At 40.1% G+C, this 15,625-nt stretch overlaps 2 protein-coding genes across 2 annotated transcripts; one reads left to right on the plus strand and one right to left on the minus strand.

The window, feature by feature from the left end:
* The first annotated feature begins 6 nt into the window (after positions 1-6).
* Positions 7-928, plus strand: LOC111645391 (protein NCBP2AS2-like). The gene has a single exon (XM_023394604.1). It carries the CDS (start codon positions 30-32, stop codon positions 333-335), a length of 306 nt encoding a protein of 101 aa, XP_023250372.1. The 5' UTR covers positions 7-29; the 3' UTR covers positions 336-928.
* A 1,387-nt stretch (positions 929-2,315) lies between these two features.
* On the minus strand, positions 2,316-15,355 carry LOC111645382 (melanotransferrin-like). The gene is made up of 16 exons (XM_023394588.2): positions 15,012-15,355; positions 13,470-13,624; positions 12,719-12,818; positions 11,640-11,825; positions 11,383-11,539; positions 11,156-11,223; positions 10,851-11,035; positions 9,760-9,925; positions 9,387-9,529; positions 8,579-8,675; positions 8,291-8,485; positions 7,021-7,174; positions 6,670-6,737; positions 6,395-6,582; positions 5,802-5,994; positions 2,316-4,439 (listed from the first exon to the last, which is right to left on the minus strand). Exons 1-16 carry the CDS (start codon positions 15,058-15,060, stop codon positions 4,378-4,380), a joined length of 2,166 nt encoding a protein of 721 aa, XP_023250356.1. The 5' UTR covers positions 15,061-15,355; the 3' UTR covers positions 2,316-4,377.
* Between the last annotated feature and the right edge of the window lie 270 nt (positions 15,356-15,625).

Genomic DNA, 15,625 nt, shown 5'->3' on the forward strand with positions numbered 1-15,625 from the left:
TTAGCTGACTTACCTAAACACTGGACAAAATGATTTCTCGCTTGTTATTTTATCTCCTCAACAACCTCCATGTCGTCGAGAAACTGGCAGAGTCTCGGCCGATTCGTAGGGCGGCCCAGATCACAGCCTACGCCATCACTAAAGCTCAGATAGCCGGGCGGGACGCCTCGGAACGGGTCATGCGGTCCCAGACGCTGCGGCAGGTTCGGGACGAGGCCGGCAGAGTCCCCGGTGACCTGGGAGAGATGGGCAGCCGCCTCAAGAGAGTCCGGGAGACATTTGTGAATGAAGTGAAGGAAGGATGGAAGGACGGCTCCAGACAGATCAAGAAATAAAGAGGACAGACTGGCTGTAGGATGTGTTGTTACTGACAGGCTGACAACATCTCACCTCACTGCCCGTTGAAGAAACCAGGAGATGAAAGGAGAAATGAAAAATAAACAACCTGCCTCAGGAATGTGGTGATCAACTGCAACCATCAGATATGGTGAACTCGGAGCAGTTGACAATCGGGAAAGGTGATTGTTAATAATACGGAGAGGTCTACACTTCTTTGGCCAGATAATTTATGATGTGTGTATTTAGTCTTGCAGAAAGCTTGTGGGACTGTCTTGGGAAATGATATGTACTCTGGAGCTGTTTTGTGTTCATAGCCTTTTCACATGAAGCTATGAAGAAAAACTGCACAGTCATGTCCTATGTTCTGACAAAAGTATTGTTTGATTTTTTTTCATTTCCCTCCCCCGCCTGGCACTCATGCATCTATGACACCAATCCTGCCGAAGACCTTTTTCTGATCTGTTCATGAAGTTGTCAGGGGAAACGCTTTTATCAGCTGAATGTGTATATGTAGAGGGATGTGATGTGTGTAAACAATGAATTCATTTAATTCTCACTGTATGAATAAAGATTATAATTTATAACAGTGCTTTGACTGCTAGTCTGTGTCAGTTGATATCATTTGCCCCTGGCACAAAACAAAGCGTGTGTAAGGTAAGAGGAAAAAATGCAAACTATATTTTCAAAGTTCATATAGCTGTATAATAAAATTTCATATAAAAGATATAATATTTTTTTGGTTTAAATGAAGGTGGACTGTTTTCTGATACTCCAAATGCAATCGAGTGAACCTGAAAGATCAGATTTTAAAGTCCCCACCCACTCAAAAATGTTTTGGGATCTAACCTTTTATGTGCAGATTGGTGCATCTGCAGAGTTTGACATTAAGAGTTGTTTTCAGATTAATCTGTTGATAGTGGAGAAGTTTTCTCTATGCTTATCTTAAATTTCAGTATAAGAAGTGTTTGCCAGAGCAGTATTTTGTGATATCACAAGTAGTTTTGAAGCCACTCAGTTCAGTTTGCCGTTCACAAGTACACACGTGTGATGTAGAAATCCACAGCAGAGTCAGAAGGACTGGAGTTCACAGTTCACTGCCTCCAAGTTTTAGCTCATAGTTCATTTGCTTTCACAACTCTGGCAGGAGAGTGGCAGAGATGAATTTACAACATAAGTAGAGATAACACAGGACATTTTATTGCCTCCTGTGAGATTTGGTCACTGCAGTGGCAAAAGCAGATTTAGCTGTATGCTACTTTCAAACACCTGCGCACGTATCTTTACACCAGTGGAGTGAGCAGAGCATGAACAAAGATTATCACTTCTGGCAATCACTGTGTATTGTGCTGTTACTTAAAGGTGCCATGAATGTCGATCAACAAAAAATGATTCAGCAACTACTATGATATTTAATTCTTTAAGACCTTTTTCTCAAGCAAACATTTGATGGTTTCAACTTTTCAGATGTGAGCTTTCTTATTTTCATTGCCTCACCATCTTAGAAAATTGAATGTCTTTAGACTGTTGGTCGTAGAAAAACAAAACATGCTCATGACAAAACATGTCATCTTTGGCTCTAGAAAATTCTGATGGGGTTTTCCCACTTTTCTGATGTTATATAGATTAATTAAGAAAATACCAGTTGGATTAATCTATTATGGAAATAATTATTAGATAGAGGTGTATTTTCACTATATTAGAATATACAAAAAAAGAAAAAACATTTTTTACTGCTTATCTCATCATTTGGTTGTATAAAAAAAATCTGCATATCTCCATGTACACAAGGACTTTATTCTGATGCAAATTCATTACTCTGATGCATAACAGCTGTGGGATGGGTTAAAGGGCTGCTATATAGAACTGCTACATGACAAAGATCCTCATATGACTCTTAATCAGAGTTGAGAAACTGTAGGGGAAAAAAAGCATTGAAAGCATAACAAATACTCAAAAATGAAGCTCAACAGATGTAATTTTGCAGCATATAAAGTATCTTTATTTCATTTGAGAAAGCAGAGAAAACAGCTTTATGTAGTAATACTTATGCAGACGCACTGGCCTGGCAACTAAATATTAGTTACATGTTTCACAGAGAAATAAAACTCCATCGCGAGGAAGAAGAGACATAAGTGTCTGACAGCATGAGTCAGTACATATACACTGATATGGCACCTGAACTTCATATAAAAATAAATCTCTCAACATAGGGAAATACACATCCAATCAACAATTTAAATCTGGAAACAGCATCAAGCAGCAGGAAGTACAGTAGTTATGACAGGAAATTGGTTAGTTTGAGTTAGTAAGAGACAATCCTGGAGGGAGTCGTTCGGGTAAGCAGACACGAGGGCTCAGAATAGTCTAGCATTAGCTGTTATTGCCTTTTAATTGTATTATATTTTGTATTAAAACCCTGTTGTTTTTCTTCACCTGACACATTCTCTTTGTTGACTTTTACCATCCAGACAAACAAAAACTCATTCACTCTCCATCACAAACCACAGGAGGTTTTCTTCATGTTCTCCCCAAACCAGTGTGTTAGAGTTTCTCACTCCATTTGTGTCTACACAGTTTCAGATAAGTTACGGAAATAAGTGAAAAGCCAAAAAATAATGCAGCAAAGATTTAGATGTTGAGCTGCAGGCAGGCTCAAATGAATGCTGAGTTACACTGTACACTGTATGAATTAAATCATTTATCTCTTTGATTTCAAAGCATTTGAGGAGAATACATGAAGCCAACAGCCTATGGATGAAAATGCAATCACTCATCATCACACCATCCCCAGCACAGCTCTCTGTGGAGGCAACACTAGTGCATATTCACTGATATGGCATTAGCTTATAGTAAGATACACAGCCTGAACTCAGACAAGGCCATGTCTGTTAGTAGTACTCACAGAGCAAACAGCAGCAGAGCAGAACAACAATCTGACTTCTAAATACACACAAAGCCTTTGCAAATGGGACTGAACTGAACTTGGATCAGTTACAGCGGGTTAGAGTCTTAAAGGTACCAGAAGAAAAAGCTTTAAAGATGTGATGATATATTTTTGTCTGGATACATTTTATCCATTTTACTGAAGTTACTGCTCCTGAAGTTAAAGGGTCAGCCCACCCACATAACAACACATTTACCTCTAGTAAGTTTGTAAATGTTGTTGTTATTTGTCCAGGTTTGTACCTACTCCAATACAATGGATGTACTGTAGATGGTGCTCACATCACTGAGAAGTTAAAATTACAAATTCAAGAGCAATTCAACAGAATTTTCTTGATAATCCCCAGACACTGAACTATTTTGACTAGAACTACTTTCTACTACTACTACTACTTACTAATTCCCTATAGAAACTACTGAGAGGGTGTCGTGTGGCTAATCCAAACTAATGGGGAGAAGTAATGTAATGTTTTCTCAATGCTGTGAGCTCCACAAATGATTTGTTTCACTTCCTTTTGTATCGAGGTAAAGGCAAAAATATCAAAACTTGGACAAAGGTCACTGACCTGAAAACTGCACTTTTAGATATGCAGTTTAAGTGATCATTGCAGTTTAAGTAACTATTCTTCAGAGAGGTGAACCAGAAGTTAAAGCATTTTCTGTGGCTCATGTGACATTAAAAATCACACTGGCTGTTCTTTGTAAAACAAGCTTCGAAGGAGGCACTAACCACTAAAGCAATGTAACAGGTGGCAGCATACGCACTGATATGGCAGCTCACCTTCAGTAAACACAGTGGTACTAACACCTTCTCTCATCTATCCAACTCTTCTCTGCCACTAAAAAGAAGTCCTTCATTTTCTTCAACAGTAGCGCAATTTAAATCCAAAGGTAGTTCCAACATGCCACCCTCGCCTACATCAAAACATCATACAATCAGGTAGAAGCTATGCAATTTTAAAATAAAACAAAAAAACACATTCATGAATAGAAGGAGTGGATCTCCAGAAAAGCAAGGGGAAAGGATTAGAAAAAAAGGTGAGGAAGGGAGTAGGAGAAGACGCAGGATGTGTGGGTCATATTGTGCCTTTACATTCAGAGGTTGGTCAGCATGAAGCTGAACAGGGCCACCAGCAGCAGCCATGCAGAGGACATCACTACAACAGGGAGAGAAATTGGTAAGTATTAGAGGTTGTACAAAAGAAAACAACTTTGACTGAATCTGGCTCTTAGAGGCAAAGTGGCCATTTTATGCAATGAAAACTGGCAGCAGGATTATAGTGTCTTTATTTATGGATCAGTATTCCTTTCTTCCTTCTCTCCATCAATTTCCTATCCATCCATACAACTTAATGTCTCATATACAGCTGAATGATTGCGGCAAATAGATGAAAGATTCATCTCATGGCCACACACAAAATCAAGCTGATAAGCCAGAGGAGTAGCTACACTGATCAATTTTTTTAATATGTCATCTATAATATCTTAGACAGCCCAGTTGGATTTTGATGCTACAAGGAGAAAAAACACTAACAAAATAAAACATAGGCACAAACGTTAGTGACATTTCTTAAAAGAAAGAACCTTTACAACAGACTTTGGCTGAAATGAGACATCTATGTTTGCCTGTTTTTGCCAGCACTTCAAAACTAATGTATCATATGTATCCTAACTTTCAGAAAAATGAAACTTTCCCAGGCATAATTATAACTTGGATGTTGATGTGAATGCCATTTACAAGTGGGGAAACCGGTAATTATGGTAAATCCGACATTACATGAACACAGCATAAGCTATCTACTGGCTGTAGTTTTATATTTAATGTACAGACATGAGAGTTGTATCAAGCTGAATAAAGGTATTCCCCAAAATGTCCAACTATTCTCTGCCGCTGAATGTGCTTTCTTGCCAGAAGCAGGTGGAGGTGATTGTCCCTTGACAAGAGCTTCAGCCATTGTTGTCTTTATAATCCAAGATGTTAAAATACACCCTCTGTGCAGTGCTACGTCTTCAGGGCAGACTGGAGGCTACAGTGAGTCGGTATCGGAAAGTAACAAGTTGGACGGGGGCTAGCTGGTTAGCATGCTAACTTCAGTAGAAGAAAACGCATGAACGAGACAAGAGTTAACATTGGTGTTGCTTTCCACTGCTGGAGACAGCTCTTGGTGAGTAAAGGAATGAAGTTTGATGTGGAACTTGCAAAGTTTCTTCTAGACTGGTAAGTAAACAGCTGGTAATGCTAACGTTAGCTATGTAGCAATAGCAAAACTTACAAGTAGCTCCTTTAAATAAATCATAAAACTTGCATTCCTCTTTGTAAAGTTGATGTATTTCTTTAATTACGAGATGTTTAAGCAGTGAGAGTTCATACTGCTTTTGTCAAGGGAACAACAATTTGGGGCTTTTGCAATCAGCTTTATTTCATACCCACACAGAATAAAAGACATATTTCACATAGGCTATTAAAAACATGAGTCACTTGAATTGGCATTGGACTATAAGGAATTATGTGTTTTTACCTGCAGCTGATGAATTACATTCCATTTCTACCAGTGAGTCCATGTAGCCCTGTCCCAGCCACTCCTGGAAGGTCTTTCTGTCACCGACACCCACGAGGCGGACAGTGGAGTCTTTGAAGATGAGGTCTGTGCCCTGATAGCCGTTCGAGTCAAACATCCTGAAACCAGTACCTGTGTCACTGCCAAAATATGTCTACATGGAAACAGTGAGGAAGAGATAAAGAGAGATGCCAGTTACCACTTGATTTCCGTTCATCTCACTGTGAAACTAAAATGAGACATGACAAGACTCCTGATTTCTTTATTCATTTATGGGTCAAAGTAATGTTATCTTCAAAAATCCCATAGTAGTGTGCTTTTTTAATTTGTTTATATATACTGCTTTCTGTTTTCTGGTGGCCAATTATTGATTCTCAGATGTTGGAGCATCCTTGAATGCACCAGCAAGAAGAATTACCTCATGATTATGACATGAATCTTACAAAAAAAGTTCTTTACTCTCAAGGATTACCTATCTTAAACCAGTTTCAGGTCTCTGCACTTTGTTGGCTTGACTCACTCACAAACGGAACGTATAGTATAAACAGTCTTACCTGAGCGCGGTCCAGGAGTCCATAGACAGCGTGGATGTTGGTGTCTGGTCGTACCATGACAGCATGGGAGGGGACTCTAGCCAGGTTACAGTGTTTGTACTGCGTGACCTCAGCTTTCGCGCCCTGAGAACAGAGCAGCTGGAAATCTGTAGAGTGTAGACCTACAGTCCACGATTCTTCAGAGTTACCTGAATCGACACACAAAGTGAGGTGGTTAAAAATCTGAGACCCCAAAAAGAAGAAAACTTTGAAAATCTTGGAGCTACTCGACTTACCGTCAGTGTTTTGGAAGACAGTAGAATGCTTGATGAAAGCCACGTCGCCATCTCCCTTCGCCAGACACCTGAATGGACAGATAGACACATGAAGTGTTTCATTAAATTCCAGCCGCTTTTCTATTGGAGGCAGAAGAGCTTCAAAGTAGGATGAGCTATTTCAGGCGCATTCATTTTTTCCCACAGAAAAAGGTACATGACAGACAGTTAGAGTTTTTCTAGGCTTTGATCAGCATGGTAATAACTGGAGAGGCACATGTTTCTATGTTAAGTAATATTGAGGATATAATTAAAAGAAAAGCTGGAAATGGAAACGTAGCTACTGGAGTGAAACATCCAATGTTTTAGTACCTGAAGGCACCGTTGTATCCATCATACAGGTCTTTTCCTTTCTCACATTTGCTCTTCCCTGTGTTGTCTCCCACACACAGGTCACACAGGTTGTTGGGAAAACCAGGCTGGTTGGCACCTGGTACACAGCTCTGCTTGAAGAACCCGCCCACCGCTAAGCATCATGGGAAAGACAAGAAACAGAAAGTCAAACACTGGAGGGAATATTCAGGCATTGAAACCGATTATGTTTTCTAACCTGCTCTATCTACAGTACAAGAGACACTCAGCCTGTGACAACATCTGTGGCTGTGGAGGAGCTCAGTCACATCTCAGAAAGTGTACTTGTCCATGTACTGGATTGAGCAGATATTAGGATAGCAGATAGAAACAAGCAGAAAATCAGGCACAAATCCATTCTGTATCTAGTGTTGTATTGTTTGACATAAGGAAGCAATCACGACCACGGCCATTTTATACCATAGGCGCTTCTGGTCTGGCCTCTGGAGTCGAGGCTCAAGCTTATGGTCAAGGTGTTCCACCTGGCCTTCCCTCTAGAGGCCTGGAGCCCTTCCATCATGTTGTCTGAATATGCAGCGCTTCCTTCTGTTGCATTTGTTTTGGGGGTTTGTGTGTTTTTTTTGTTGCAGCGTTTCTGTATTTGCAGCATGTTTGCAGTTAATGTCTTTGTTTTGGCTTCCTGCAGCATGTTTTTTTCATTTGCATTTGCAGCTCGTTCCCGTTGTTGTATTTGTTTTGTATTTTTGTATGTGTTTTTGAATGTGCATCGTTTATGAATTTGCAGCTTGTTTCTCCTTTTGGAAGTGTTTTGGGCCGTTGCAGCGCGTTTACCCTGGTCAGCCACCGTACATGATGGCACTTTCTGACTTAACAGGGAATTGGGAGTGGGGATGTATAAACTAGTATTGAAATAAATTAGTCAATTAAACCAATAGCCGATCAACAGAAAATAAATTAACAACAATTTTACAGTAATAATCAATAATCTTTCTCTGTGTCAGGCTTCTCAAATCTAAAAATGTTCTTATCTCTGTTTTATGTCACTGTAATAGTTTTCTAATACTAAATCAGTCAAAACATGCCTTTTGACCTAACTTAATCAGTAATGGAAAAAATTAATCAGCAGACTAACCAATAAAGAAAAATCCGTAGTAAAATCTAGAAAACGAAACATTCTGATGGCCAGAACGGGTAGGCGGAGTGAGTTCGGCTGACTTGTCCAGCTCACACCTCTGCCTCTCTCACTGACACACACCAACATCCCACTGACCTTGAGGTATCTGACACTGCTTAGGGGTGATCAAGCCTCTCTCCATCAGCGCCGCTACAGGAACGTTCCATCCAGCGGTGCGACCGTATCCTGTGTGACAGGAGCGACGGCCACGCAGGTCGTCAAGGTTACGGATGTCATAGCTACTCTTTTTTACCACCACAACTGCATAGTACATGGAGCCATCACGGTCATCTGCAAAGAAAAGAAACAAAAAAAACGAATGTATGTGCTGTCTTTGAATCCAGAATGTGTGACTTTTGTTTGTGTGTGTGTGTGTTTTTTTACCTGTGTAGCTCTCGCCAGTCGCAGGAACCAAGCCATAGTCTTTGCCTGCTGTGTAGATGTAACCCCCATCCAGAGTGATGGCATCAGCCTCGTTGTTCTACACCAACAAGAAACAGAAGGAGACAGATTGAAATCTCAGAACTACTCGAAAAAAAAGCCATCAGTTATTGTTTCTGCTTTGTTTTGCTTGGTTTTTATTAGCCAGTCTTTTCTTCAGTCGTGCTAGAAGCATGGATATATGGATGGCAATAACGGTCTGATGGTTGGTCCATCACATTGGTTCAGACTGAAATATCTTAACAACTATTTAATGGATGCCCTGAAATGTATTTCAGACATTCATGATCCCCAGAGGATAAAGCCGACTGAATTTGGGGATGCCTTGATTTTCCTCTCGTGCCATCAGCAGGTTGATATTTGTAATTTTGTTGTTGAAACGGCTCAACAACTCTTAGATTACCATTAAATTTGGTGCACACATTCATGGTCCCCTCAGGATATTTTGGTAGCTAAACAACATACTTTAATTAGAACTATTGACATTCCCGTCAGCCTCAGTCGTACTTTGCTTTTAGTGTGAATTAGCATGCTAACAAGCTAAATCAAGATGATGAACCTGGTGAAAATAATTTCTAAACATCAGCATGTTAGTCTTTACATCTGAAAGTGATAATCTGAGACACTGAAAATGCAAAGAACAAATGTCATCTGATATAAAATTACTCAAAAACTCCATCAGACCCTAGAATTTCAAGTGTTTAACATTTTAATTAGAAATAAATGAATATCACTGAGAAACATCGGTCACCTTGATTTTATTCATGCAGTCAGTCACAGAGTCCCCATGGACACATTTGATGTCCGGAGTTAGACGTTTATTTTGAAAGGCCACAGCCATATCAGCACACTTCTGTTGCTCACCGCTGGACAACACACACCACCGCAGGGCACCTGGGGTATTCACAGGTAGATGGGTGAGTGGTAAAGACGGAAAGAAAGACGTGGATAGGTACAGTAGGTTCATTGCCCGGTTAACCAGAAACAAATAAATCAATCCATCCTTTTACAGAGTACAAGCATTTCACCTGCCAATAAATAGATAAATAGATAGATAGATAGATAGATAGATAGATAGATAGATAGATAGATAGATAGATAGATAGATAGATAGATAGTCTTACTTTCTGGTTTACAGTCCATGGCACTCAGAACATTATAATAATTGCTGCCCATCCACTTCTTGTGGTTGTCTGACTCCACCCCCTGAAACATGACGGATGACTCGGAGAACAGCACAGTTCCTCCTCCATACGCAGCAGATGAAAACATCTGGAAGCCCGACTTTTCCTGCAGACAGGAATTTACACATGTAGAGGTTAATTTGGTTAAATACATCTTTTAGAGTGACCATAGCCTACATAGATATAAAGAGCTGATGGAAAGTCATTCTTGTAATGCTTGAACATGCAATGTTTGGAGCACTCTCTTATATACATTACAACTGTATTTTAAAACTTAGTTTCAAAATTAACAAACAATCTCATGCCAAGGTTAAATTAGTAACTGTTCTGGATCTTTGAATCATATCACATGATCCTCATCAGCAGCTCGATGGCTGGGAATTTTGAAATGTGAACTTTGAAGTGAATGTGGGCAAGAGGTGCCTCAAATGCTCGGAGAAAAGTTATTGTAACTCTTGGAAAGTGCCGAGACGGGCCGGAGCTAGCTGGTTAGCATTCTAACTTCAGTAGAAGAAAAAACTTGATAGAGACAAGAGTTAACATTGGTGTTGCTTTCCAGTGCTGGAGACAGCTCTTGGTGAGTAAAGGAATTAAGCTTGATGCTGAACCCACAACTTTTCTTCTAGACTGGTAAGTAAACAGCTGACAGCTGCTAATGCTAATGTTGGCTATGTAGCAATAGCAAAACTTAATAACTAAATAGCTCCTTTAAGGCTTTGCATAGTTTGGGTGATCACGTCAAAATAAATAACATGAACGAAAGCTCTTGTACAGCTACTAAACTAAATTTGTTTTGAGATTTATTAAAATTTAAAGATTTAGATCTTATTTTGGTACTTATCAAGAACACTGCATGAGGATAATTCTGGCTATTATCAAATTTCTATCAGCAGAAGTCAAGTGACAGGCTCTGACATTCACAATGTGCAGAAATGAAACTGACCATCTGGGACACTGGGGTGCCGTTTATGAATGAGCAGAAGACCGGTTCATGTGTGTTACTACTGCAGAGTGTGTGAGCTGTGACGTACCAGCCCCTCTGTCAGCATGTTAAACACAACAGAGGGAGTGATGTCATTGGCGACCACAATGCCACGGAATGGGACACGGACCAGGTGACATGTTTTCCACTGAGAGACTGGAGCTCTGGTGCCGTCACGACACAACAGCTCATATTCAGATGACTTCAGTCCTTGTGCCCACACAGGGCCACGACCTGGTGAAAAACATAACTGGTTAGCCAAAAGACAAGCTCACTAACAACAAAGTGGCTGAATGGGTCAATAGTTACTTTAATAACCAACTAGTCATTGTCCAGCCATAACTAAGACGTTACCATCAGTGTTCTCCTCGACAGTCGTGTGTTTGATGAAGGCCACCTCTCCTGCACCTTCAGCCATACATCTACAGAGAAATTCACAATTAAAGGCGCAAACAAGGAAAGGAAGCAATCTAGAAGTGTTGGAGTGAACAAAAATGACTCCACATGTACATACCCAGTTCTACAGGACAGTAACTTCTTTGTGTAAGAGTGTAAGTATACATGGTATGAATGTGTGTTACCTGAAAGCTCCTTCATAACTGTAGTATCTCTCCTTTGAACTCTTATCACATTTGAAGTTTCCGCTCGCGTCTCCTACGCACAGCTGACACAGAGACGGAGGATCCTCAGCCGTGTTTGCTCCAGGGATACAGCTCGCGTTGAAGAAATTTGCCACACCTAATCGCAAACGCACACATACACATGCCTCTCTCCAGCTTTCTATATGTTCAGTATATATATGTATATATGTATTTGTGTCTATGTACATTTGTCGTACCCTGTGAGATGCCGCAGCCCATTACAGACATGTAACCCTGGTCTATGAAGTATCCCACAGGCATGTTCCAGCCAGCTGTTCGGCCTTTTCCGGTGTGGCAGGTCTTTTTTCCTGCTAGGTTGTTGATGTTGATGGCAACGTTCGCTTTCTTCACCACAGCAACTGCATAGTAGACGGCACCAGTACCTGAGGCAAAAGCAGCACTGTTGTTGACACACGTGTGACACTGAGACATTAAGTAGTTGGACAGCAACATGTTATCACGGAACAGAAATAAGATTGAGATCAAAGTACAGACTACCAGTCCTGTTCTGAAATAACCCACAAGCTGTGCAGAGATTATAATCAGGGTGTGATAACAGAACATCTGTGTTATCCAACAAGATTAAACTGAGCTAACGTGTCATCACAAGTGGAGAATTATCACATATGTTCATCAAGCATCAGTATAAAGAAGTCCAGAGTATGAATTTTAAAAACAGTGATCTGGAGTTTAGTTAATGTTTTTCAGCGTGATGTAACTTAAATAAGTAGGTCAGTTATTGTGACAAGAAATTATAAAATATAAGTTATTTTTCTGATAAAAAAAGAAAAGAGAACATTCATGTCAGATAAGATGTCAGATTTAAGATGCTAATCAAAGCCAGAAGATTGAATTAAGAGTTCTTTACGAGTAAGTCATAATTTTCATCATTAATACGTTTTATTATCATCAGATTGTTTAGTCTTTTCCTGATGCACTGAATATTATAAACTACATCCTCATCAATAGATTAGCAGACAATGCTTTATTAGTATCACAGTAATCTTTGCTGCAGTGGCAACTCTGTGACCAATCAGAAATTAATTATGTCCTAAGAGTGAATTTGTTTAAATGCTGTATTAGATCACACCAATAAAAATACAACAAAAGTCACTTAGAGTTTTGGGAACCTGTGCTGCGCATGATACAACTGTTACTCCTTCACTGTTGCTGATCCTCGGATAATATTGGAACCGGTGCCTATAATCCCCACTGCCACTAGCGCAGAATGAATTTCCAACGATGCAATTTCTTTTTAGTTATTGTTAAATCTTACGGTCAGCCTTTGTTTCACTGGCAGCCACCTTGAAGGAGGCAGTCTTCCCCAGGGTGTAGATGTCCTTGGCGAACATGGACAAGGCATCAGCTTCTTTTCTCTGCAGACACGTCGAAGAAAAAGATGAATGATTGGGGAATAACTGGAATCACAGTGTTAATAGACTCAAATAGATAAACTAATAAATCTGTAGTATATGATGAAGAACCATGAGGAGCTTCTGTGGCCTTGTGATGATTTAAAACATTGAGGAAGGAAGCTCTGGGACATCACAACCAAGTCCTTCCTCTTAAAATTAATCTATTTCCTTTATACCTACAGAGTGAAATTGGTAATGCATGTGTTTATGCTTGTGTTTCCTTCCTTGTTCAGCTTCTGGTAACAGAACACAGATCAGAAATCCTCCAGTCTGTGGTTGTCATAAAGAGCCCAGGGTCCTGATAACTGCATCACCTATTAAGATGTTTATTGCAACTTTCCATGTGGCCTCTGTTATCTGATGCCTGATTGTATGTTCTGCCACTCTAAGCAGTTCATCAGCTTTTAACGCGTCCCCTGCTGTCCTGACTGATAAAAATGGATAGATAACTAAATTAATATTTAATATAATGCTCTACATCAATCCACAACGACACAGTGTGATATAACAGTGAACATTTAAAAACTACAATAATCACAGGTCATTTAATTAAACTTGCTCAATGAGGTTTAAAGATTTATTGAATTAAAGTTCCTGTTATCAAAATCTGACCTGTAGTTTCTGAACGCAGCCCTCGATTGTCCCTCCGCCGACACAGCTCAGAGACGGACGGATGGAGACACTGGCGAAAGCCTGCGACATGGCCTGACATTTCCTCTGCTCTGGGTCTGAGATGGTGCACCATCTGATGGTTTTCTGGCCAAACACTGAGGGAAGGAGATATGCAGACTGCCCGTCATTCAGTTGTTGAAATATTCCACCAAATGATTCATGAAAACATCTTGTAGCCTTGAGTATTAAACATCTATAACCAGAAGAAAATGGGTCCCTGGACACACATGTAAATAGCACAAAGACACCCAGGCTGAAAGAGACATTAAATCATTATGTCATTTGTAATCCTTTTACATTTCTTTGTGGTTGTTTCGAATCTCTTTTTGGTTGTTTTATATCTCTTTGTGATCATTTCATGTGTCTGTGTGGTTAGTTTATGTGTCTGTGTGGTCATTTTGGGTCTCTTTTATAGATGAAGGCCAGGGGGCCCGGTAGGCCCATTTAGCAATCCATCCATATGAAATACGGATGACTATGTTCTGTCATTTCTGTGACTGAAATTCTTGTGAGCTGAAGAAAACTGTCTTGTCAGACTATGGGTATATAATCCTAGGTATCACATGGTTGCTACATTTTACCACACCTTATTCCATAAGTCAAACTTTATCCTCAACATTCATGTGTGAAGATGCTATTGGACACCAAAATCTGCACTGTCACATGGTCTTACCTACTTAATATTACATGTTTCTTGTCATTTCGCCTACTTAGCTTATCTTTGACAACAACTAGATTTGAATATATTCTAAGTCTATGCTTTCCTTGTCCCCCTTTAACCATAAGACTCTGGGTACCCTTGCTACGGATTATAGCAGTGTTTCCATCCACACACACAGTCATGATAGCAGCTGAACAATGTCTGACAACGTGGAGGTGATTATGGTTATAACTCTTGGAGTGTTGGTTTAGGAAAACAAGAGGAACACTGGAATGAGAAAAAATCTACATCACAATTTCCACTGTACTTTCTGTCCAAAGTAAAGTACTTCCCAACCTGGGAGTTGTTACTTTACTTGTAAGTTCTTGTAAAACACTTTACTTTTGTAAGACATGCAAAGCAAATTTCTCATTATGATGTCTTTGCTCATTGTTGCTGAAGGAAAATTTGCCCTTATCTTCACAGGCATCAATGGTAATCCAACTTGTTACTCATTTATGTCTTTTATGTATTTTAACATAAGAGATGAGAGGTTTCACATGGCCACACACAAAGACATAATAGTCAGAAATATATATCTTTGCCTGTGTCATACACCCTTTCTTTAATTGTGAACTGTGTGTATTGTTCCAACTCTTTTAATGTCCTCGCTTGTCTTGTTGTGTTTTTATTGTGCTTATGTTTCTTGTTTTCTTGTGTTTTAATGCTGCCTGGCTACAAAAAGAATTTCTTCTTGTGGTACAAAGATCTGAGCTGAACTGAAAAAATATATACGTACAAAAGCTTTACAGTGTATTTAGATGTAATATAGCAGTTCTTACCAACATGTGCTATCAGCAGTAGCGCTCCCACTGTCCTCCACGTGGCCATGGCCTTGTTCTCTCGTCTTCCCTCTGTTAGGTAAAATAGCCTCCTTTTCCCTCTCCGCTGCTTTATATGATGACTCCAGAGTCAAAGTCCAACTTCTATCTCAAAGACTTGGCCTCGTGTCCAGTCCTGTGTGAAGCTCAGAGGAGGTTGTATTTTCACTGATTTACAACATGGCCATCTAGAATATGTAATTCAGGAATCACAAGACTCTCAGCTTGAGTATTTGAAACTCAGAGTAGAGTTTATGAAGTGTGCGTCCCTGGCGTGTACCTGGTCTGACACGTCTCTGCTGCTGCCGCCTGGCTGCAGGCCAAAGCCCAGACAGAGAGGTCTTTTACAGTCAGGACCCCACCTCTGCTTTCCTCTCACTCCTCTACTCTACTAGTGTGGTGATTTTCCACTAAAGGCCAAAGGGAAAGAAGAGATTTAGACCGTTGGTCACTGAGTCACTGTTCTGGCTGCTGAGAGCAGACCACAGAGACGAGGAGTCAGTTTACCTGCTTCCCTGACTAACTTTGACCTTGTCTGTGAATCTCAGAAGCTGAATTTGTCTTGAACAGAGTAA

Source organism: Seriola lalandi, unplaced genomic scaffold, assembly GCF_002814215.2.
Source record: "Seriola lalandi dorsalis isolate HSWRI2012SDOR001 ecotype SW California unplaced genomic scaffold, Sedor1 jcf7180002054949, whole genome shotgun sequence".
Lineage (NCBI taxonomy): Eukaryota > Metazoa > Chordata > Actinopteri > Carangiformes > Carangidae > Seriola > Seriola lalandi.

What these genes read in the sequence shown, in the direction of transcription:
- LOC111645382 (XM_023394588.2), bottom strand. Translation starts at nt 15,060, where the DNA reads ATGGCCACGTGGAGGACAGTGGGAGCGCTACTGCTGATAGCACATGTT. An exon ending in AGTTATGAAGGAGCTTTCAG is followed by an intron (nt 11,224 to 11,382) that starts GTAACACACATT and finishes ATTTCTCTGTAG; the next exon opens with ATGTATGGCTGAAGGTGCAG. An exon ending in GGATACAACGGTGCCTTCAG is followed by an intron (nt 6,738 to 7,020) that starts GTACTAAAACAT and finishes CTGTCCATTCAG; the next exon opens with GTGTCTGGCGAAGGGAGATG.
- LOC111645391 (XM_023394604.1), top strand. Translation starts at nt 30, where the DNA reads ATGATTTCTCGCTTGTTATTTTATCTCCTCAACAACCTCCATGTCGTC.